The sequence below is a fragment of the Bacillus rossius genome, chromosome 1 (genome assembly GCF_032445375.1).
Source record: "Bacillus rossius redtenbacheri isolate Brsri chromosome 1, Brsri_v3, whole genome shotgun sequence".
Taxonomy (NCBI): Eukaryota; Metazoa; Arthropoda; class Insecta; order Phasmatodea; family Bacillidae; genus Bacillus; species Bacillus rossius.
The window spans coordinates 32493260-32519345 of record NC_086330.1 but is presented as its reverse complement, the minus strand read 5'-3'; the positions used below and the strand labels follow the sequence as shown (position 1 = coordinate 32519345).

General features: G+C 37.0%; 2 protein-coding genes across 7 annotated transcripts in view; one reads left to right on the top strand and one right to left on the bottom strand.

The window, feature by feature from the left end:
• LOC134534021 (argininosuccinate lyase) overlaps window positions 1-4280 on the top strand; it is a 34530-nt gene extending 30250 nt beyond the window's left edge. For all 3 annotated transcript variants that reach the window (XM_063371915.1, XM_063371926.1, XM_063371937.1), the window contains exons 12-13: window positions 1400-1506; window positions 3941-4280. In XM_063371915.1, the coding sequence (XP_063227985.1) occupies window positions 1400-1506; window positions 3941-4091 (258 nt within the window). In that variant the 3' untranslated portion in view covers window positions 4092-4280. The remainder of the gene's footprint in view (window positions 1-1399; window positions 1507-3940) is intronic.
• Window positions 1-25688, bottom strand: part of LOC134534054 (ester hydrolase C11orf54 homolog) — a 38200-nt gene extending 12512 nt beyond the window's left edge. The window contains exons 1-8 of one of the 4 annotated variants that reach the window (XM_063372039.1): window positions 24892-25611; window positions 20224-20317; window positions 15352-15450; window positions 12347-12522; window positions 11515-11673; window positions 8412-8508; window positions 6343-6509; window positions 5518-5738 (exon numbers count right to left, since the gene is read on the bottom strand). In XM_063372039.1, the coding sequence (XP_063228109.1) occupies window positions 5565-5738; window positions 6343-6509; window positions 8412-8508; window positions 11515-11673; window positions 12347-12522; window positions 15352-15450; window positions 20224-20317; window positions 24892-24927 (1002 nt within the window). In that variant the 5' untranslated portion in view covers window positions 24928-25611 and the 3' untranslated portion in view covers window positions 5518-5564. Of the gene's footprint in view, window positions 1-5491; window positions 5739-6342; window positions 6510-8411; window positions 8509-11514; window positions 11674-12346; window positions 12523-15351; window positions 15451-20223; window positions 20318-24891 lie in introns of those variants that run through there. The other 3 variants (XM_063372046.1, XM_063372028.1, XM_063372055.1) reach the window with 3 other exon arrangements.
• Between the last annotated feature and the right edge of the window lie 398 nt (window positions 25689-26086).

Sequence of the window (26086 nt, the reverse complement as noted above, 5' to 3'; positions counted from 1 at the left end):
GGGGGCATCCATAATTACTTAAAATTAAATGCATCTGTCGGTGTAATCCGAGCGCGGGAAGAACATGCCGCAGCACATACGTCAGCAGGATAACAGACCAGCTTGAACCAGTTTGTATCATGTGATTTAACGCAACTTCCGAATCTGATGGTAAATAAAAGAAAATGGACGTGGGGCTGTTCGTTATTTGCCATTCAAAAATAAAAATGGGAGGGGATACACTTGATGCTACGTCAATGCAAGCTGATCAATAAACAAAAAAGTATTGCCAACTACAACCTACCAAACAAAGATTCCCTGATTTTTGAAAAAAATTCCCTGATTTTTCCCTGATTACAATATTCCCTGATTTTTCCAGGTTTTCCAGGGTCAGTAGACACCCTGTATAAACTACTACGAAATTTAAATATGTATCTGACGTAAAAGCCATTCCGTAAATCGGATACTGTAACTGAGACCCTCGGACATCCATGTGCAAACGATGTTATCAGCCTGGAGGCAGCTGCTTTACTCGTCCATTCCCTTTTCTCAACGCGCTCCGTGTGACCGTCATGTGACAGTGAGGTCTGGGCATGTTCTTTTGCCTCTTGTGCCTTATAGTAGGTTTTTTGTGATCTTCAGCATGTGGTTACAAAAAGTGAAGTAATTTGTATGTATTCCAACATAGCTTGTAGGAAACATACAATTTTAAACTGTACATTATTGAAAGAAAATACTATTGGGATTAGTATAGCATAAATTTAATAGATATATTTTATTCACAAAGAGAATTTAATTTTTATTTAAGTATCAACATTAAATTATATATAAAGTAGTATTATGCTATTTAGTTAAACATCTCAAGTAACAATAATGCCTTACTTTAACAAGTATTTCAAACAAATAAATAACATTTTTATGCAAAACTTTACTACTAGAAATATAAGGTGGGCAGATGGAGCCTTGCTGACTGTAAGAAACATCATGCACATGTTGTGTTTAAAGTTACACATTGTTAACATAATTAATTTTAACTAAGAAAAGGTAGGCAAGTAGCTGTAATTTTAGAATGTAACCCATTAAGATTTTAAATCATAATATCTGATATATATTGTCAGAGGTCCATTTTACTTATGTTCTGAGAACTGAGCTATTCGCACATTTTGGTTTTTACGAACTGGATTCCTGTTACATTTTGAGTTAATTCCTAAATTATGTGATCTCATTCTAAAATGTATGTATTTGTATTTCAAAGTAGTACCTCATTCACAAAATGATTACTACTGAATAATTTTTTCTAATGAAATACATTTTAGATACATTAGGTACTTCTCATTTATTACCCTCTAATTAGTATTTGAAAACATTGTTCAGAGGTTAGTAAAATCACGGAAACTGTGCCAATTGCGATTGCTTTCAGATGGAATTCAGGGTAGCTCACAGTGTGGCTGGGAAAGTAGTGGCTTTAGCTGAGAAAATGGAGGTCGCCATGTCAGAACTTACTATGGAACACCTAAAATCTGTCAGGTATGTATACACATCATTAGACATACAGGTTCAATGATCAGAAGGCTAGACTTGGAGGTGCTGTGGTTTCTCGAACATTAATCTTTTGTTCATTGGCTGCATCACTTAAAGAAAAATTTTAATCTTGAATGACCTTAGTGTCATGGGGATGTTCTGTAGCTGTTGGTTTGATTTTGGTTTTGACTTCCTGGAGCATGTCAAAACAACAGTAGCCCAGCTGAAGACATTGCAAAAGACATAAAAGGGCTCTTGAGTTCAACTTTTCCCTAAATGAATCCACAAAATATGTCCACATCTCTAACCATAATGTTATCAGCTTATCACATAAAATTCCCCATACTATTTTTTACTTAGTATTTTGTGATATAAAAATCAAAGCAATCTGATGGCTTTGATGTGGTGTTGACACATTGCAATTGATAGCCAGTGCTCTAAATGTGTTGGCAGTTTGATTTTGGTTATTTTTTATCTCAATTTTCATTAACAACAGAAGTCTGAATAATGTTCATTGTTTGGCTCAGTTAATTTGCCCGCGAACCTCACTTAAACTAAAAAAATACCTATGAATGAAAGTGTGAACACAGTAATTTTAAAATATACTTTCACTTTTTTGTATTAATTTTTATGAAAAGGAATTTTTAAGAATATTAATTTTTTTACCTTTATGAACAAGTGCCTGTTTACTGAAAAATTATGGTATCAAATTTTCTAGGTTGTAGAGCAAAATATTCTTTTATAATTTCTGAGAAAAAGATAACAGAAATAGTTTTGTTAGCGTAGTTCTTTCAAAAACCAAATACTTTATTGTATTTAATGAAATATTTGGTATAGACAACAGCCCAATTCTCAGTGTTCTTGGGGTAGACTACAGCTGGGAAAATAATGATAATGAAAAAAGAATATATTCTAGTATGTATAAACATTCAACCAACAAGCTTATAGCTATGAATAAAGATTGTTTCAAATTATTATATATAGAAGATAGTTGACACTAAGCATAGCAGCTGCTTGACGAGGCAGGTTCAAAACCTTCAAACATAAATTTACATAATAAGCTGATGAGTAGCTTATATTTAGTCAGTGGATAGGCTCTTTATATTTTTCCCCGGGTTGGTTGTACTGGAAAAATCTGTTTAAAAACCCTCAAGATGGTACAGTTTACTTAAGTCTGAACTGATAATGTTATGCTTGTTACCCTATGTGAAATGCTGCTCAAAATCCCAGCAAAAAAAGTACTTCAGTTGTTGAGATCCCCAGGATTACACCTTTGCCACACACTCAAGATTATGCATATTTACAGCCGTGACCAATTATTTTATGTAGGTATATAATGTTTCCAAACAATACTGACACTGTCCAGCAGGTGATTCTTTATGAGAAAATAAGACAAAACATGTTAACATCTTTTTTCCTAAATTGATCATTCACACCCTTTAAAATATCATTATATTTAAAGAAATACTGGATACTACTTGCAGCCAAGAAACAAATCTGTGAATAATGTTTTTTATGACAGTAATTTTTATACCTATGAAAACATGGTTGACAATTATTTCGCTATCTGTCAGTTATATAATGGAGATGGCTATCTTTTATTTCCCTTCACATGTAATTTATTACATAAACTGAAATCAAAAACGGCTCACTAGTGTTCTGACAAGATTATCTACATTGTTAACTTCAATGTTCAATTTATTTGTTTATAATAGTGTTCTAAAAATTGATAAGTTTTTTTTTTTTAGTTTTTCATGTGAAATAGGTAACTACCACAAATTTATTACAGTAATAGTTCTAATCTGGCATGTTTCAGAGCACTGCCATGCCGGATTAGCAATTTTGCCGGCTTTTTGAACTTAAATGCAGATTTACAGGAGCAACTAAGAAAAATAAACATAGTACGTAGAATGATTGTTAAAAAAAAGTTCATAATCAGTTGTACGACAATAAAAAAATTCACGTGATGCTTACTGTTTAAAATTGAGTCTGATACTTATTATTTGCGTTCATGGTTTGGTTCTCTTCTTCAAAAATATTAATTTAAAAACATTGAGCAAACTAATATATATATATATAGAGGTACCATAGCGGTACAACCTGGAGGTCAATGTCAAGAAGCCTCGAATCCACCAAAAAATTTTGTTGGAACATAGTCTGCTAGATTGATGTAGCATTGTATAGTGTGTTGAATGAAGTATGCCTGATGAAACGGCAGCACCTGCTGTACAAAAATTTTCATTTTTTCAACCATGTTTTTATAACTGTAAGATAACAGTTGTAAAATTTGCTGATGTGTTGCTTTTTTTTATATCACTTGAATGTATTTAGGGAATTTTCTTATTTTCTCATAAGAAATCAACTGTCGGGTGGTATCGGCAGTGTCTGGAATCATCTTGTAGCTATGAGTGGGTTTGCCGAACACACACTTGCCCTGTAGCGAGTGTTTCGAAGAAGACGTCCGGGATGTGTGGAACTACGAGAGCAGCGTGGACCAGTACCGAGCACTCGGAGGGACCAGCAGTTCCAGTGTTGCACAGCAGTTGGACCAGATGGACCAGTGGCTGAAGAATTGTGCCTCCGTCCAGTAAATGTCTGCAATCTATATAGCATTACTTTATGACTGCTGTGCTTGAAAAACACATCATGTGCCTAAACTTAAATTTTATAAAACAGCTTTGGAATTGGAAATGTTTCAAATTGAAAGTGTTCTAATAATAAAGCTAAACTATTGTATTCACATCCAAGTTATACAAAGTAAAAGGTAAATGCCATTTAAATGTATTGCATAATTTTTATAATATACCATGACAGACCTGTCCACACTTCAGAAAGAAAAATTGTAACCCTTACAAACAACATACCATATGTGTATCTGTATGCTGACAATAATGGAAGGACATACTGTAATAAAATTGATATGTATGTATAAATTTGGAGTTAAAAACAAAGTTTAGATATTTCACATTGGGTCGGGAAAAAAAAATTAATTTTGATATTACACTGATTGGTTGGATAATCACTTGAAAATTTAGTTTGAGCAGGTTTTTAATAAATGTAAATTCACCAGAGATTATGAATTGCTTGCATCTGATGCCTCAGCTTTGTGTATGAAGCACAGTGAACTGCGCCTGTATGTCAGGTCTGCAGACCGACCTGCCAACCTACTGGAAAGTGATGAGGCTTTTCCCTAGTCCCTATCTTCTGAACTGGTATTTGGTTACAAAGAAGAGGTGGGAGGGAGAGAAGATTAAAAATACACCAGAAAAAGTTTGTGCGCACATTTTGGGAGCGCTAAAGGTAATATCTCAATCATTGTTGATTCACGCAGCATTTTAAATGTCCCTGAAGTGGCAACATATGTAATCTTCATCCTATGTATGTTTGCCTCTTTTCTCTCTTGAAATTAGCAGGGAAGGTTGGGAGTTGTAAAAAATTTTATTTTGAGTAACAACTTCTCTTTCTTCACCATTTTCCCACCAAACCTCCCTTGTGTTTTTGTTGGATTAATGGGGTAATAGAAGGGAGCTGAAAGGGTGGAGAGGATATTGTTCACTTGTAATGATAAAATATTACTGAAGAAAATTGTGTGGTATGACCCATATTCAAGGCCAACCATGAGAATGTTCGATTTTTATCAGGGGCATACGAAACTTTGGAAGACAAAGTCGAACTGAAGGCTAATTTTCTTTGACTTCCTCCTCCAAACAATTGTTCAACGAAGTAACTACCAGCTGGCAATATTTATTTTGACAGATCAGGGTATTACCTCATACACCATACACCTCTCAGATTGACAAAAATGTAATTCTGTGTAAGCTTCTGGCCATTTGCCTGGAACAATTTTGGGAACCCAAAATCAGGATGGTCAAACCAGGATTCAAATCCGGGTCCTCTGGAATGTGAGTAGTGTTTACCACTGTTCCTCCTAGCTCCGTGTCACATGGTAGTACTTGGGAAACATCACACAAAACTTAAATAATTTTAGTCGTAACAGTTGGAAATGTTTGTATTTACGTGTTCGACATCCACCGTATAACTCTAAACGTCCCCTGATGCCAGGGCTAGATCCTGCCAGCCTGGTGAGTCTCTGCGGGCCGGTCAATGCGGTGGATGGACTGGGCCACCGAGAAGTAGGCCAGGTACTCTGCCTTCTCGGGCTCCGTGTCGATGTGGAAGTGGCCTCCCTCGCCGTGATCGCTGAAGCTGTGGAAGTGGCTCAACCGCAGGTCCAGCCCCTGCACAACACATCTGCGTGGCAGAGCTACAAACAGCCATGTTCCTATCACACAAAATTCCCGGAGGACCACGCCCAATACAATCATTACCTGTCGGCCATCTTCAGATACTGTTCACACCAAAGTTTTAAATTTCCAACCAGTGTGACCACACATTGTTTGTAAACAAATTTCCTACCATAACCAAAGTCCTAAACAGGCAGAAATACAGTAGAGCCCCACTTATACGTATTGGTTGGAAAATTGAACTCTGTAGGATCAACCGAAGGTTCAAACTAAACTGAATTTGCCTTAAAATGCATGTAATACAAGTTTTGGATGTGTAAAACTATAAAAAATGTATTATTTGATGTGTAAACATCTTAATTGGCAGTACATGGCATTTGGTTGAACTATGTAATTTCGTGAAAGTGGAACAAAAGTTTACCGCTTCAAAAAAAATCCAGTTTTGACCTTACCAGGTGTCAAACCTGGATGGCTCACCACATGGGAGGCGACATATTTGAGCACTTGACCGCAGTCACTTCCTGTTTGAGTACAAACTGTTTGAGTGAACAAGCTACAGACACTGCTGGTTTTTGGGACAGTGAATGATAGACCTTACCAAATCTTCAGACACCAAAGTTCCAACAGCTACGAGGGGCGGTGACATGTCGAAAAACTTCAACCAGTCGATGAGGTCTTGATCAGAGTGCAGGGGTGTTTTAGAGTACTGAGGCGCTACGTGCAGCTGTGCCTTTCCTTCCTTCAGCACGAATACGCCTCCAAGGCCTAGGGGGGGGAAAAACCCTGATTAATGACTTGCACTCAGTATACTCCTGTTAGTCGCAACAAATAAACTGCAAGGAAAAATTTTTAAATGATATGGCACAAATGTTTAATGAAGTGTTATGATAAACTTTTGATAAATATGTCCAGGTGATATGAAGTTGACTATAATGGGCAGAATGACTAGAAATAGTCTATTCGATGAACAAGTGAACATTTTTTTTGACATTTTCACATGATGCATTTACCTGTAATTTCACATAAATAATTCCATTTAGAAAAATATTTTGTTTTCCAAGTAATGCTAGTCTACTGATGACCAGTATTTTTCTCAGAAAATACTATGTACAAAATTCATGTTGACAAAGATACCTGTCGGACACGTGCACTCATTCGGGGATGTCTTATACATACCCCTTATTTATAATGCACAAAAAAAAAATGAAATTTACAGTGCTGTGACGAAAAACTGTGAAATTCATGTCTGCCTTTTGATTGGTGGATTAGGCAGTTATTACTTGTTGAGGACACTGTGCTAGTCGTTAGTGAGTTGTGGCACAAGGCCACTGCGAGACACCTGAAGACTGCACCAGCTCAGCGGCCCTCGGTAGTCACATAGTCAGGCTCAGAAAATGGCAGTGACTTGTGTTGACAAGTTATGAGCAGTGAGTGGATAGCCACTTCAGTCTGGAGGTCCCTCCTCATTTGTCCTTCCAGTGGATCTTGTTGCCACGCGACACCTTAACTTCGGTGCGCTTCAGGAGTGCTTCCAGGCAATGACCTTAGGAGCCTAAAGGAGCACGTGGACGGCTGCAAGACTGGGCTGTGTAGCTTGGGCTTCTTGCCACCTCTCTGAACGAGAACTGTCACATCTTCCCACAGGAAAACCCAAGTGTAGACCTTACTCCAACCAGTACACTCATTAGACAAATTGCTATATGATTAGGAGATATTTCTGCTGAGCTCAGCAATCTCTTCTCCATTGTCATCAAGCATGGACTGTTTCAGAGTAATAGTCCAGCTAAAGGATCCACTAAAAGTGCATCATAATAAACACTGCCATCTTTGCATTACTTCTTAATCCTACAAGGGATGCTGTTGCATATTTACATGTGTATCCTAAAATCGAGATTTCCATGGATGCGATATTCGCGTGCACTGAGGCATCCCTACATCAATTAACTTCAGAATTGAGTTTTATTTTTTGTACACAAAGTTGCTTCAGTTTTGGCATGATTAGTTTAAAACTTAAAACCAAGTTATAACTCAATAAAAGACAAAGAAACATGTTAGTAAAAGTATTACCTACCTATACTTGAACCTAAACTTTTAAGTGTATTTAATGCTCATTATAGGAAGTATTTTTCATATTTTGAAATTGAAACTAAATTTTTATTTTAATTGCAATCCATTGTATAACATCCAAATTACGATAAATTTATTTTTCCCTATTATTGTTTTTGTTTACATTTTGCTGAATCTCCGTCAATATGGCTGTATTCGCAATGGTACGACCAACTGTCAATAGGTAGTGTTAGCAGTAAAAGTACGTATTTTATTATCATCCATCCCTTAGAAACACTTTTTATTCATTACGGCAGCATTTTCTCAAGGGCTCTTGACATGTGCATTATGGACACATCTCTATGTTTTCGGAAACAGCCATGATTTCAACTAAACATATACTACAGATCACTAGAATTGCATTTCTGTGGTTAACAACTGCATTTTGCTCATGCCTTACTTAAAAAATATTTATAAACATCTACAAGACATATTAATTTTAACAACATTTATTACGTAAACCTAAATTGAGGATGTTTTTCCAGAGTTCACTAAACCATGCTTGCCTAAATTCACTACATTGCAGAACAAAGGCTTTAGTTTGAGTTAGAGTCAACTTACCAACTGATTTTCCTTTGTAACGGTCTTGCAGAATTTGCCTGATGCAAGAAATGAAGTCTGCAGATCCAGTACGCTTTTTGCATCTTATTTGGAGGACCTGTGTCACAGCCATAAACATGTGAATTAGGCAAATTCAATAGTCATATGATCTTTTAAAAAAACTATGAAAATGCACTTATTTATAAAAATAATGCAAATTATGATTTTTGAAATTAAAACACGATTTTCTCACTTTTTCCATTTCCCCCCCCCCCCCCCCCCCCCCCCACTAATTTCTACACAAATAAACTAATGTTACATTTCTACATCTTTCCCATCAAACATATCTCAAAAGCGGTGCATTGTGGAGAAAAAATTCATAGAATAAAAATTGTTTGAAATCTTATTTTTAAACAAAAAAGCTAAATACTAAATTTTTCGTATCCAACCGTTTTAATTTGGACAAATTTCCATACGACCTGCTGTGCTGGTGCATTTTCAGTGTTGTTAAAAGTACTCGGAAAAAGTAATTGGGCTCAATTACAATTACTGTGGTGACAATGTAACTAATTACAAGTAAAAATTACTTTACATAAAAGTAATCAGTAAAATTACAATTACAATTACAATTACTTTCCACTACCATTTTATAACTGACTTACGATTCAATTTTTTTACACACTGTTACATTAATAAACATACATATATGTTTTGTTAAAAAAAATTATTTCATGTAATGATTAAATATATTATCTTTAATTAAATGAATAATATTTGAGGACAAACATGCTTGAATAACATCAAAAGACTTCATACAAGTAGCTACCTGTAATAAAAGTAACACTCTTTAAATTCTGGAATTGACCTTACAAAACAATTGCATTTTAAAGTTCTCATCAAATATATTCCCTCTCTTGATGGCAAAAACATCTTTACCAACAGTAAAAAGACGCTCAACGGGAGCACTTGACGGCAGTGATGTGTTAAATTTTAAAAATGCAGATTTTAGGATAGGGTAAAAGTTGGATACACTGCAAGTCATTAGCACTACAAGCGTAAAATTATAAACTTTACTAATACAAAAATGTATGTTCTTCTTGTTCTTAACTGTATTCATTATACGTTCCGAGAATAAAAGTAACGGCAAGTAAATATAAAGTATCGATTACCTTAATGTAACGATTACAATTAATGTTATGTATTCCGATTACAAGTACGAATTACATTTTTTTAATGTAATTCGTTACAAGTATAAATTACTTGAAAAGTAATCGTTACAAGTAATCCGATTACTTGTAATTCGTTACTTAACAACACTGTGCATTTTTAACCTAATCTCCCCATCGCCAAGAACCATTGCCGTACTACACCTCTGCATCTAAACTGTGTTACTTATGCCTGTTTTGACCACTGTTTTTTTACTGCATTTAAAATGTCACCTTGGGTGTGACAGATGACACAAGATAAAACTTTGGGATTTCCTTGAAAAGGTAAGGAAGAGAGAAAGCGCTAATGGAGCTGTTGCAGGATCCTTCTCCCTTCAGTTCCTCGCTTTGTTCTGCTGTGAAGGCAGCCCCTTCCCCCTTCACACATGCCACCTCCATCTATCCCACACTCTTTACAACTGTTTATACTTTTACTTTCTGAATGATGTCTTTTATGCTGCATTGACCAAACTATTTCTTTTTTGTAACTGCCTGCTTGCGGTTTAACATAGGCCGTGTTTATAACACCGTTGTAAGTATTTCCAGTCTTAAATGTTAATTGCTCCACTTAAGTAATACCAAAAAATGTGGTAAGTGCAAGGCAATGAGCTGACAAGTTTAAAAATGACTGTGTTCATGCATCCTATGCCATTATACTAAAATGTAAATTACAAGTGAGCAAGCTTGTGCCAGGCACTAAAGCCAAAAATCTGCAATGTTGTGCATGGTCTAAATGAAAATGATGTTGAACAATGACCCTTCTGCACCAGTATTCAAGACTTTATTATAAAGTGTTTCAACCCAAAGAACATCATCCTTAACGAGTTGGAAGAAGTTGTTTCACTAATGAAAACTATCCCGAACTCCATCATTTTAAGAACACTGAACTTTACAAGGGTTACGAAGCCCTTAAAGAAGATGTGCAAGAGATCTGAAAGACAGAAAAGCACATAGGTTCATTGAAATGCTGACTTCTCTGAGTATAAATCACAATCAGTTTTCACTGGCAGTCCTGTGTATTGTTTGTAGACCTACAAACAATGCTGACAGTGAATGGTTACTTAGTCACTACAACTTGGTCGTCACAGACAGAAGGCAGAACCTGTAAGAATGCAATGTTGAAGTCACTATGTTGTCTTTTGATGACATAAGTAAACACTTACAGTTTGAATTTTTATGCACCTTTAGTTTTAAATGTAGTAAGTTAAAAACAATTACCCAAGTATAATTTCTGTGAATTTATTTATAAATTAAAAGCATTAGTTTATGGTTCAATCTTTTTTTTAAATTAAATGTCATCAAATAAAAGTGCACATAAGAATAAAATAACCTCACTTTCTGTTGCGAATTTTATGAAAAATAATGCCGGTATTTTTAAAAAAAAAAAAACCCTCCCTTTTTTCAGGCCTCTACTTATTTAACAATTATTTGATTGATATTATTTTCTTTAAAACACGAAATAGGTCTCACTTTGTAAAAAAATCTTTAATTTACTTTTAAAAAGGTAAGTATAAATTGTTTCTAAAAATGCATAGGTTAGGAGATATCTTTAGAAACTGAAAAAAGTGTGAAAAATTTTTGGTTTTTTTTTGTTACCTTTTAGCTAGCACAGCTTTTTTGAGGTTGCAAATTTGGATTTTTACTACCAGTACTGGTCCAAAACTCATATCCAAAAAGCAATACTACTCCATTCAATGCAAGTACCAATGTAACATTTGACTGGCCTAAACACCTCACAAGCAGAAACAATGAAACATCAACATCCTTCAAATGAAAATAATCATTACATATTTTAGGCCTCGCATGCGATGGCAGAAAGGCTGGATCCTCATGCTTCGAGTCCCATGCAGCCACAGGCATAGTTGAGTGAATGAGTTTGAACATAGCGCACATTTTTGTCCACATCCAACAAGTATTACCTTGTCAGTCAAGCCTTGTGAGCAGAACCAGTTGCCGATCAGACCACAGTGTGGTTCATTATCTGGAACTCGCTCCACCACAATCTTTCCTTTATCCAGCCATGTTATTCGACTGTAATTGTTCAGCTTCCCATTCTTTACCTCTGCACACACTGCCATCTGGAATCATCACATTATTCACGTGACGGCACACACACACACTGCTTTAGCACAAAACCAAGACAGCTTAACAATCAGAGTGAATAAAGAGAAATACTAATTTATATACACAGCAGTGTCTTGATTAACAAAACTAATTTATCATTTGAATGTCCATGTATGAAGCTGAATAATCAATTTAACATCTGCATTTGTTGCATATTATTTTTTAATGAATTTATTTAAGCTTCAAGAGGCTTCAGAAATCAAGTTAGGCTTCTTAAATCATCTATAAATCTCTCAACTTAGTTTGTGAGTCAAACTCATGCTTCATGATGAGGATTGATGATTGATGGATGAGATGTTGATGTTGGATGATGATGATGATGATGATGATGATGATGGGTTGATATGAATGGAGGCTGGTGTGGATCCACAGCCATTGCCATGGCCTGAGGCGTACAAGGTGAAACGATACTGCGGTGGTACTCCACTGCCTTTCGCAAAATGAAGGTGAATGTATCATACAACACCCAAGCCCAGATTTGACTGAGAATCAAACCCAGGACCCTTGGTTCACCAGTTAGAAACTCTGACCACCGAGGCAACAGCTTGGCCTATGCTAATGAGACAATTTTATTAGGAAGGTGCTGCTATACGTGAAACAGATTAACGCTGCCCAATGAAGTTTCACCTCGGCACCGGTGTCCCTGAACGTCCACGGACCCATGCTAGGGCCGACAATGAAGGCCGGTTCCACTTCCAGCCGCTTGGCCACGTCTCTGATGTCGTACAGCTTCTCCCGCCGGCACCAGGGCATCAGGTACGGCACGCCTCCCAGCTCGACCAGTCGGGGCTGGCCGCCCAAGCCTGGAGGACAGACACTCATCAAGCAAATCAACTGCTATGAACAAAACCAGCGAGAGAGCTGGTTAACCTTTTTTTTTTTGCACTAACACTACTTCAGAATTATCTACTGTACCTCACCTGACCCATTGTCGCTACGGCCCTTGCAGAGCGTTGGGTCTTCTCCACCCTCTCTCGCTAATCACGATAATGTTTGTACCGTTTGTGTGAAACACTACTGCCTTCATATTTGCAGAGGCATGGTTTTGTGTCTTGTCACTGAGCTTTTTTTTTTTACCGAGGTGGGAGAGTTAGCCCGAAACTCAACCCCCTTAGAAAGAACTTCCACCGAGATTGGTTACTCAACCTCCGTCTGAAGCAGGAGGTGCGGGTAGGAACTGAGTGTGAGATACTATCCCCTGGAGCTGGTCCCCACCCGACTTGACTGGCCCTGTATCATTCATGCATACTGCAATTCAAAGTAAAACTTCTAGTTAGTAAAGTAATATAGTTGAAGCTCCATATTTTAGCGTGAGTGGGAGAAGACATAACACTAAGCACACTTTCACCCAAAAACATTTTGGATGTTTGTGTCTTCCCAATGCAAAACAATGGACACTTATCTTTAACAGATTTGTGCAATGGGAGTGCATGACTTGATGTAAGTTTTTGGACATACACCACTGCTAAGAACTTTTTCTGTTGAAGAAAAACTAAAAAAATAAAATAATGCTGAACATACATAGGAAAATAGCCACAAAATTCTCTGGGAAGACTCCACACCACTCATACAGGAATCCGATAAAATAAAAAGGAAAATCAAAGAATCAGCCTTCATTATTAGCAATGAACATATTTTCAGCCAGCAGAGCATTGAATTAAAAAATATGTGGATCCCTTTGATAAAGAGAGAAACATCCCTGCAGCACTAAACAATAGCCAATACTCAACCTACCATAACCAATCCGCTTTAACTCCATGGTGCACAGCCAATGGGGAAACAGCTCGTCTGCCATTGGCTGAGCAAGATGTCGCCCTTTCTCTGATAAATACCCTCATTTTCCAGCCCCTTCTCCCCCCACCTCCTCCACTAGTCCTTGATAGTTGTTTTCCCCAGCCATTATTAATTAATTAATTGATGTAACTTTTCATTTTCTTGCTAATTCAAAATGGTCCGAAGCACGCAGGTGCAGGTATAGCGGCTCCCGGGAGTTCCCTCCCTGCTGTGTTAGGGCTGACTCCCTATGTCTGAAGGGCGAGACCCGCCTGGCAGGCTTCACCTCCAGTGCCGGCCGCGTTTCGGAAGGCATGGGATTTTGAATTGCAAGCATAAATTTAAATTCTAGTGTCACTAATCAACCTGCGCTCTCTCCTACATCGGAAAACTTACACGATATGCCTCCGAATGCGACTGGCCGGGTCTAGGCTTGGTGTGCCTGAATGATGGCACACCCTATTGTAAAGCCTGACTGTCGCGAGCGGCCTTGGAGCTTTACACTACACTCACACGAGATTAATTAGGCCACTTTTGCACAAAACTATACACGCCTCTAAATACAGACATCACGACACTTCCATGCATCAGTTAGCCATCTAACTGAGGGGAAAGGGTGACCTCCCCCCGCCTGACATCTACACTATTAAAAATAGATCCAAGCAACATGCGACAGCTATTTTACTACTTTCTGGACCGTGAGCCACCTTTAATCTTAAAATTGCACACTTCGCGCCCCGCCATCGTTTCCAATGATTCGAACAAAGTGACGGGGTCGCAATATTTATATTGGCAACCACATAGCGAGTTATGGGAACATAATAGTTCCTGGTATCGCTGTCACACGCTCCCGGCCGAGCATATGAGGAAACGGCGGCAGCCCCTTCTCAGTCGCACCTGTGTTTCCGTACCATGTGTGTCTCTGCCTGAGGACAGGAGCAGATAGCAGTTCCCGAAACGTCGCTTGTTTCTGTTTTGGTAAAACTATCGTGTTCGTTTGTCTTTTCGTTTTGACGTGTTTTTGTCTCGTTTCAACTGTTGTGCTGAATTATTTTGGGTTCAATATTTTTGCGTTGTCATCATTTGTGGGTTTTTTTTTTTTTTTTTTTCATTCTCTTAGTACATTTTTCTCTGTTTTTCTTTGTTTGTTGACCATATTCCTGTTTCGGAATATTTTATGGTGTTCATATCCTTGTTGACAACAGCAATTGTTTGCTTAATTTTGTGTGTTTTTTGTCTTTTTTGGGTATTTTTATTTTTATTTATTCATTTCTTTATTTTAATTTTTAGTTTTTCTTCAACAGAAAAAGTTCTTAGCAATGGTGTATGTCCAAAAACTTACATCAAGTAATGGACACTTACTTACAAATGTTGGAGAAACAGGTATTAAGTTAACAAATGTAAACAATTGTTAAAAATAATAAATATAAAGGTGCATTTCCATTTGCAGGTCAAGCTGCACTCACTGTACTGCAGTAGAAAACTTTCTATAATTTTGATGTCATGAAGAAGGTATTAGAAGACCACCACGTGGTCCCTTAAGACTGTGAACTACGTTCGGTAGTAAAATAATAATGTTTTAAGAATATGAACACTACATCAAATAAGCTTCAGCAACAACAACAAACCTTTGGTTCAACATCAAAAATTAAATTGAGACATTGTGATTCAGTAAACTGAGATACTGCTAAGCCGTGGGGATCATGTACAGATTCGCTTCTGTTCCGGACAGCTGACCTAGTAGAAATATGCTGAACAAGAGTGGTATGTTGTTTGAATGCTGTGTTGTGCCAAACCAAACCTTCAGAGTGCGGTCACTCAACTCTCGGGCGAGGAACGGGAGTTCCAGCGGACTGTACCTTTGCACGCCAACGTGAAGGGCTCCTTGGTGAGGTCGGGGCATGTGACCACCTGCACGTCCACCCACGAGTAGTTGCTCTTCATCTGCTCGTTGAGCACTGCAAGGAAGCACACATGCACAACGCTGTGCTCCAGAGACGTGGCCAGGGGGGAGGTCCATCGGGTCTGGACCCCTCCCTTCCAGAAATTATTTTGAAATGATTATCATAACCCTCATAGTCATCTACATTACACCCTGACATGCCTCGCACACAGAAGCGGCAGGAATTGAGTTTGCACGTGTGTTGCTGTTAACATGTCTTTCATACAAACTGGACATGTGTGTTTCATGTACTTGACGTCACTCCCGCTGCCTGTTTTTAGCTTTTATTTAATTATTAATAATGTGAAATATCTCAGGGGTTTTACGGGGGTTCGGCCTCGTGGCTGCAGGCAGGAGCGCGTCTCGGAGTTTGAAAAAACGTTCAGAAATTACCTGGGCTGTTTAGGCCACCCAGGACGCCTCGTAAATGAATGGAAAACGGTTTACAGGACACTGCACTTTATTCAGTATCAATACACTCATTCGCCCCGAGACTGGCCGCGTCCGTTCTCGGACCACTATGGCACGCGTATCTCTAAACGTGACGGTTCGCGCGACCAAGATAGATTGCAAAGTTATATTGACAAGCTGAAACAGTGGCTTCACAACCTATGAATGGTTTAGCATGTAAATGAATGGATATTGCCACAACTTAGGCTGGCACGTAAATACGTAGAAAAGATCCTATGTTCAGGATAGTTTGCAGTCTAACCTGCTACGAAAATTAACGTCTCTGAAATTACGTGGGCACGCCGACTGAAGACGTACACGTAAAAGTTCCTTACACATAAAAGTTACTCACTTAAATACACGTTACACTTTGCACTATAAAAATGGAGAAAGTTACAAGATGAAAGTTAGTCAGTGTTATTCTCAACACTTATTACAGAGGATCTACGACGATAACGATTAATTGGCTTATCAGCCGAAAATTGTGTACCACTACTACGCGGTCCTTAAACTGGACATGGATTTACGTATGAAAAGTAAAGTTCCCTGGTGGGAAGAATTTAAATTAATTAAGAGCCGCACAAAATATCGTGTGACTGGGTTGGGGTCGGCGCCGAGTTAATTAAAAGGTTTCCGAAAACTTACACTATTGCTGAAATGTTGAAGAGATGCTAGAGTTGATGACCCGACGTTCGCGGAGCGTCCGACCCCTTCGAGCCCCAAACGGTAACTGAGCGCGAGACCGCCTTGCGGCCTCGCGCCTAACCACGTGAAACGCGGGAAAACCGACCCGGCCAGTTTTGGACTTAAAGACAAGTTACAAAATATATGCTTATAAAACAATTAGACATAATTTCCCTTACATGAATCCTCTTTTAAATTGTTATTAATTTAGTTGTTTAAACTTGACAAATAATTATATATAATTAGTTAGGCGCATTGCCACACCCGGCCGGGCGCTGACGTCGCTTCGGTGTTCGTCGCGGCGTACTTTCATACACTCACGCTCGGGCGTGTTCGATGCACTTAGGGGCAAGTGTTGTTGTGGCATAACGACCTTTGCGGACCAGAGGGAGCACCGGCGGTTGGCGTCATACTTAATAACATTATTAGTTTATACGTATTTATGACTTGTTTTAACGAAATCAACAAGCAGTTGTCTTATGAACGAAATATTAAAAACCATTAAATAAAAATTAAAAACATAAATTGTTCAGTATCCATTTCTCAAGCAAATCCATTACTTAAAATTATGTGTGTAAACGTTGCAGTTCTAAAAGTATTCTATTTCCTGATATTTCAGTGTGACAGTAAATTTTCTTTTATAATACAAAATAAAGAAAACTTACAAATAATTATATAATGACTGTACTTGACCCCCTCCTTCAAAGAATTCTGGCTTCAGCCCTGTGTGCACAACTAGTACTTACTACCATGTTGTTGAACAGGGCCATAACCAGGATTCTGTGGACATCCAGAACAACCACTATATTATTTTTTGTTAGTAGGTTTTCTTTATCATTGAGTTTTTTAAAAAATTTTTACTGTCCCACTAAAATCTGAGGGAATAGTACACTTTTTAAAGTCCAATATTTACACATCAAATTTACATAAGGAATTTGCTAGCAAAAATAAAACTAAACATTTTATATATTGATTTTTTATTAATTGTTCTTTAATAATGTTTCCTTAAGTCAATTCTTAGATGATTTCACTGAAACAAGCCATAAATACACATGTTGATGTTATTTAATACATTAAACACACATCTGGTTTGTATGAAAGACATGCTTGCAGTAACATGTGTGCAAATTGGCATTAAATGTTAGACTACTTGTAAACACAATTCCTGGTGCTGATGCAAGGTTATCATGGGGAGAAAATATATTATTGTAGCTCTCTCAGGATTACAGTAATCCTTACAAATAATCTTGTGTAAATTCATGTAGCTAAGTTGTTATAACTTTTTTTATTGTCTTTGCTAATTTTTCTTTTAAATTCTTGAAAAAGTCTGGATTCCACGGATGTCCCACTGGCTGCATCCCTGTGTCGAGGTAGTGTAATGATACACTGTAAAATGTTAAATTTCTTCATCTCTTTCCAATCAAAGTACTGTAGTTTTAGTGAAGGTGAAACATGACTTAATTTATGAACAACACAAGGAACCAACAAACTTCAGCAATAATGGGTCTGTGTTTTAATCCTGGGGTATGGTATGGATGTTTATTATGTTCTTTCATAACCCCTTCCTTTTCCACATAATCATAAAAGCAAAGGCATGAATACCTCTAATCTTTGATTTTTAAAGGTAAAAATATGTTAAAAAATAAATAAAACTGTAGTCCACAGCATGAGGAATTAATACAAAATGTTTAGAAGAGTTTGTGAAATGTTAAAACATTACTAACCATTCAAGGCATACACCCATCTATGCTTTATTTTCAATAATTTAACAGTATAAATTAAGGTACTCTGCTATAGTACTCTGAATTATTTGTTCTGTACATTTTATACCTTTCCCAGAACCAAGATTTAATGGTGTTAGAAAAAGGCATATTTTGTCATTGAAAAAGCAGATTTTGTTTATATTGTCATTAAAAAGTAACATGCATGTAGCATAAGTACACATAAAGCACAAAAATTTTGAACTGCTTAAACAATTGTAGTAATACTATTAAAATGTGTACCTAAAATAATACTGCATTTATTGAGAGCAAGTCAAACAAATAACTGCAACTAAAACAGACAATATTCTTCAGTAATGTTCCTTAGTTCATGAGAAAATTATAAATATGGAAATAAAAATACAATGCAATTTTTTTTTAATTGCTATGTCTACAGCTAAGAAATTATGGTTAAATATTTTGACAAGTTTTTATCATTTTTATTTTTGAAGAATCTTGCATTAATAAATAAAATTACTGAAGTATCAAAATAGTGTTATTGCAACTATTAAACCTACATTACTTCTTAAAAATGAGAAAGAAAATTGTGAGGTTTCAGTTTATTTCTGGTGTCAACACATTTTCATACTTAAAATTTTACTTTTGTTACTGTCTTATTGTTTCAATACTTTTATTTACATTACTTTGAAGGAAAAGACATAATGTTAGGAACGCAGACAGGACCGCGACGCGTCCTGGTTCGGTGCTGGCTGGCGGCCTTGCATGGCCACTGAAGTCACGCGCCGTCCACTAACATGAAGCATGTCACGCATGCCTGGCCGGATTACAAGTGTCCTCGTTACCTCCCTCCCACCCCCCTTTCCACATCCCTTGCACCATCCGGCCTCAGGCCACTGTCAATGACCCTTTTAGCGGCCTGGGAATTCTGCAGGTTTCCCATGGCCGACACACGGAGTGGCGTGAATAAACATCACCTTTCTGGACTTTTCGGGCGTTGGGTCGGCCCAAGGTGACGCGACACTTCCAACCCCCCCAGTCAATTCCAGAAAGTCTGCCAAGAGTATAAAAGCAGCAACGATGGCCTCCACAAGAGTTCCGAGCGAAGTGCGGAGCAACGGAGAGTCTCCCCCTCGGGGAGTGATACTGGCCGTAACCGTGCGATCAGCAAGGGGTGAAGAGGGCAAGTGGCCCTTGATGAGCGAACCGGATCTATCGGCAGGCGATACCTGGAGCCAGTCTGGTGCAACGAGAGATAGTTGGGGCCTGTACTGCGGCACGGTGTGTGTGAGTGTGCGAAGGAAGTCGACAGAGGTGGACAGAAGAGTGAGCCACTGTCGAGCAAAGCTCCAGTGGAAGGTGTTAATGCTTCAATGACCAGTGTAAGACTAATTGTTGTGGACAGAGATTTTGAGTGCATTAATTAAATTTATGGTGTAAACATTAGTAATAAATAAAACTGAACCAATTAATTGGGCTTTACCTTACAAACTAAGTTTTCTCCGTACATTATATTCGTAACAATATAAAAACTAATATTTTGCTTGTATTAATACATCATTATTACATTTTTAAATAAAAACCTTAATTAAAGTTATGAAATGAATTCTATATTTTAATAGATAAAATGAGGTAACTGAGGTGAATTTGGCTGCAACTTGTGTTTTGACCTGCATTTAGGTGTTATACAGTGTATTTACTTCCATTTCGATTTTAAGTAGTATATTGACTTAAATTTTGCTGTAATTTACATTTTATCGCTATTCATCATATATAATATTGCTTCTAACCTTTCCTTTTTTCTCACATCAGATTGACATACTTTTCAATGATATTTAAAATTATTATTCCTAGTTGTGCTCACGAATTGGAGCTTAAACTTCCAAAGCCGAAATGCGGTGACAAACAATGTGGAATATTCAGGCCTTCAGACTTACAACTGGCAACTTCTTCCAAAGGTGGGGCATGAAGGAGCTTCGACTCTGTGGGGAGGTTCCTTTCAACAGCCGCCATTTTTGACTGAGCAACTTCCTGAAACATAACAGTTTGCAGACTTAAGTAACTAGTTCACAGGTAGTGTGTAGCTGTAGTAGCCAGCACGGTAGATCGAAATAGGTTGTAAAGTGTAGTAAAATCACAGTGAGATGTCGATGCTAAGTGCTGCATTAGTTGAAAGACATGAATCAACTGTGAATAAAGTGGCTCAAAATAGGGCAAACCTTAAAAATTAAAAACATGCACATGGGACAGTTATCAGACTGATGTTCAATAAAAAAAAAAAAAAACATATCTACTTATAAGTAACTGTTCAGCATCTAATAAATGTAAACAAAATTATTTATAACTGTTATAGTCTAAAGACTAAACACAACTGTTGATAATCCCATGCTCAAATACACAAACTGACCTCCGTATAGTATGTACATACAATTTGCCAACACATTTCAAGTTTTGGTAACGTCCATGCGTGTATTGTTATGAGCACACAGGAGGCACGGCCGCAGGTTGGGCCAGCGGCCTGGCTGGACGGCCAACTCGACCGCTATCCCACGGTTGGAACATGGTCCATTACTGCTACCCCCTTCCTCTCCCGCTGCCACTTCCTTCACGCTTTATCATTGAACTCTCTGCAGCTATGGAGGCTTCGGCACGTTCCCAGAGCCCCGCCTGCATGAAGTGACGTAACTAGCACGTCACTACTGTTCTCAAAGCATCGGCTGTCAAGTCGACCCTGATGACCATTCCAGAAGGTGGCTGAGGGGTATAATGACGGCGACGCCAGCCTCCGAGGCAGAGAAGTGAAGAGGGCAAGTGACCCTTGGTGAGCGAACGCAGACGACAAGTGACGAGCCTCGTGTGCGGGAACTGGTACATCGGGACGGTGCTATTTACGACAGACAGACAAGCGTGAGGCAGTGTGTGAGGACAGAGGTGCAAGGTAAGAGACCAGCAGTAGGGAGAGCCACTGCCGAGCTGAGGTCTAGACTTCACTGTGGTCTAAACAAGAAAGTGATTACAATGTGGACAGACATTTAAATTGTTATTTAATTAACAGTGTAAATAGGAGTTAGTAAATTAAACTGTATTTAATTAATTGGGCTTTCCTTTCCGAACCGTTTTTTCCAGTCGTAACATGTTTTAAATCTACTGTGATAAAGTATTCATAAAACATTTGAAGTGATTTTAATTTACTTTTAACACGCTTTTATTAGCTTCACTTGTAACTGTGTAGTCAAATCTTGGAAGTCAATTTTAATCAACTCCTAATTGACTCGTATAGTTCCAAAAGGGCCCTTCTCCATATTTTGGGTTTTCATGATATTTGCAAAAAAAAAAAAAAAAAAAAAAAAAAAAAAAAAAAAAAAAACATACTGGCACATTTGAAATGTTAAAAAGTATGCTTCCTTTGAAAGTTTATTATTATTATTAAATTGTATTAAACATCATTAAAATAATCTTCTGTCAGTAGCTATACTAATATTATAAAGCTGAAGAGTTTGTTTGTTTGTTTGTTTGTTTGTTTGTTTGTTTGTTTGTTTGTTTGAACGCGCTAATCTCAGGAACCACTGGTCCGATTTTAAAAATTCTTTCAGTGTTGGATAATACATTTATCGAGGAAGGCTATAGGCTATATTATATTATCAATAACATAAGGGATCCTTACTAAAAGTCCAATTTAGAATCAAATGCATTGGAGGGGGTTAGATACAACATGCAGTACACGTACGAAGTGTGTGTTGACAATGCCGCAGGCGCTAGAAGTTTATTAAGCGAAATACCACTCACTGACTCACTCATCACGAGATATCTAAAACTATACACCCGATTGACTTGAAATTTAGCATAGTTACTCATTTTGTGATGTAAACACTCACTAAGAACGGATTCTGCGGAAATCCGATCCCAAGGGGAGTTTCGGGGGCGTAATAGATCAAAATTTCCAGTTTTTAGTAGGAAATCACCATGGCAACGGCTGTTGCTTTGTTGACGCTTCATTCGTCTCTATGGCAATGACTGTTTCATTGTTAGTGCAGTCCTCATCACCGTTGAAATTTTGCGGGTACTTTAAATATCAAAAATTGCCCTTTTTTTTCAAGTATATATAATTTACAGACTTGAAACTTCACAGTAATATTTCTTATGTTACGCAGGATGACATTTTCTGAAAATTAGATCCCATGGGTGGTTAAAACCAGGCAACAGTGGGTACTTTGTCTGCATTAGAACAGGATTTTGCATTGTTCATGCCTTCTGCATCTCCATGGCAACGGGCATCGCGCGGCAGTGGCGTACCCACAAGGAGGGGCATGTATAATGAGCGGCGCAAGAGTGATCTGCCTGTAGACTGCCGTAGCGAAGTACGGGTACATCAATTGTACGTTGCGTGCACGAGTCGGGAAACCATCGGTGCTGTTCATTTTCTCTCTGGTACATTATACAGCATTGTAATAAATTTTCACTGATTTTTTTATTTTATTTACCATTACTGTAAATGGGAGATGTGGCTTAATTTTTTTCCATTAGTATAGCCGTGCGAAGCCGGGTCGGGCAGCTAGTCTTATATAATATAGTCATTTTAAAAAATGGTAAGTCTAATTTGGAACACTCCATTGTCATAGGGAAGTTTTGGAACAATCACCTGTGGATAAGGTCACTTATGGAACAACCAGACTTGAATTATTGCGTATTAACAAAACATTTGAAACATTTAAGGAACAGACATAACAAGTTAATTCAATCAAGCCATTACATATATTATTTGGTAAAACAAAAATGCAGTAATAATCTGACATTAAAATAATGCATGAACAAAACATTGTTCAAGGATAAAAAAAATTTGAAACATCTTAAATTTGAAAATTTAAATAATTTTCTTCAACAGTTTCACATAAAACATCATCCGCAGGGAGTATGTCAACACCATTTTTATGCCTTAAAAACTTTTGAATTTTCAACAAGTATGCATAAAATTTTAGTCTCTTCTTTCGTCCATTCCTCTCCATAATGTTTCTTTAGTAGATTTGCAACATCCTTTAACTTTTCTTTCTTGATAAGTGATCCAATCGGCTGTGTATCTAGGGTGATGCTTGTGGCCACTTTTCCTTTCTTGAAAATTCCCTTCTATACATCAATATCTATCTTGTAAAATGTTTCCCCTTTCACAAGAACATTGCCATGCCTGTATTTTTTTTTATAATGACTTTTTTGAAGGTTGATGTTCAAATTGTCAAGATCCTGGTGCTTTTGAGACCTCATGGACTTGACTTTTCCAATCATACACTGGCAATAAATCCAAACCAAGTGCAAGCAGTGCGTTATGCTCAGAAAATATTTTGCTGTAGCCATGTGGGTCTGTTACAGTGTTTACCTTCATAATAACTTTCTTTCTGCGAGCGAACACCCTGTCTGGGGGCATGTAAGAATGTCCTGTAACTGGGAACATTAATTCAACTGCTTTAAAATGAGTAGGAGCTTTGACAACCAATCATTTTGACAACATTCCTATTAAGGCCACCAATCCGTCAGCCATTAACCAGATAGTTTTCACACTAGGAACCACTTCAGTTGAACGACATCTAAGGTACACTGCACTGCTGATCTCATTTACACTTTTTTGGTCTTTCGTTCTCTTTCCACGAGTAAATAAACACACTACTTTTCGAAAGTGAAACTTTAGAAGTACCTGACATATTGTAAAATTATAAATAGAAAGTTGCCGACTATAGTAGGCGGCCTAATCTGCAACCTTAGGTAAATATTTTTTTTTTTTTTTTTTTTTTTTTTTTTTGGAAATTGAAAGAAAATGCAAGAGTGTCATCAGATTTGTCCCTAAGAAAATAAAAGAAAGCTTTATCTCTGAGAGAATGCACTTGTTTTTCAATTGTAAGATCATTCTTTGAGCTTTGGTTCTTACAATATTAAATTTTCATTCAACTTGAAGCAGTGAGAACACACAATATCTACTGCAGGTGTTTGAAAACCAATATTGTAATTGCTGTTAACAAAGATTTGAATTTAACATTTTTTGACCCTTAAATTATAATTTTCACATTGTTGATTGTACACATGTCAAAGTTTATTCAAAGATAAGCTGCAGACTATATATCTATAGACATATTTTGCAACTCTTAACAGCATTTAGTACCTACATATGTAATTTATTAATGAAATTTTGAAATATAAATTTAAATATAAAGAAAGATAATGTTTGAATCAACCAAAAAAAAAGTTAATTTGGATAAGACATTAATAGAATATACTGCAGAATATTTCTGAAGTTTGTTAAAAGTTATTTTTGCATTTAAGATAGTCACTATTTTAAATTTTAATGCTTTAATTCAAGATGACACATACCATATAAATTTTAAAAATAAATTTTGGTAGAATTAATTTTTTTGTAAAATAAAGGTAAAAAGATTAAATTTTGTATGCACATTTAAAAGTAATTAAAATTTAAACATATCCCTTTTGTTTTACAGTTTGCCTAGCATCCTAACATGGTTATTTAAAACAAAATAAAATATCTATTATTTATCTTCAAATAATTTAAAGTTGAGTATTTCTTAACACTCATCCATAAAATTGGTCATATTGCAAATACTTACCACATACAAAAAAAAAAGTAATTCTCTTTCATACATGTATATTCATGAATTGTGAAATACGTATTTAGAAGTGTAGGTTTATTTCCTACATACTCTCAAATTTATTTTTTCTTAAGATTACAACCAATAATAGGTTAAGTCTGAAATGTCACCTGCTCTTGGTGATGGTAATACAGTGTAAGATCTTTAATCCGGCATTCTATGGTTCACCAGATTACACCAATAGAGCCACTCGCATTCAGGTTTTTTTTTGGGTGGATTTAGGATGTTGATCTTAGCTGCATAGCTGCGCAGCTGGCAAATTAGCTAGCTCAGAGTTTGTCGTTACTGTTGGTTTTCATAGTAGTACAATGTGTCCGATTTTATAGCGGGTTACATTTCACGTTTCACTCGTACATTTCCATAATGATTTTTTAAAGAAGAGATTTTAATAATGCACAAAACATGTTATCAGAAACTTTTAACTGTGCCGCTCATTTCTTTGTTTTTTTTATAGCACAGCTTATTACGACTTGTACTTAATAACACTGCCCTGCATGTGAATTTTTTTACAGTATTTACGATAAAACTTTAATGACTTTTGACATCAAGGAGAATCGCTAATGCGGCACAGCTGCGGTCCTGAATGTTCCGGATGAAAGACACTTTCACTGCACTTATATGAGCTAGTTAGACCACCACCATGAACTTGCATGCAACTTACACGTTACTGAATGTCTAAATGTGCTGTTGCAAGCAACCTAATGTGTAGTGTGGCGATCACTCCATTATCACCTCTACCTTTGACCTTGCTTATCTAAGCCTTGAGAAATGTAAACAATGTAGTGCTCACAGAACCACTTCACACTGATAAGAACAATGCAGTAAGTAATTTTCCGCAGTAATTCATTACACACCTGACAGCTGGGTGTCACTAAGTATTATCACATCCAGCTAATAACCCGTCAGACAAACCCATCTGTTTGTACACTGTTTCAATTTCAAAACATTATGTCAATAAGAATGTCAACTGCTGATGAAGATGGCTATCGTACATAGGTGATTGACTTAACACTTACGAAAAATTGGCATGTGCCTTCCACCCAACACAATAAGTATTTAAATTTTGTATTAAATTTAAAAAAAAATGGTGCTAGCTACCATACACATTAGAACTGAAACTTCACACTTCAAAAAAAAACAAAGCCATAAAGTT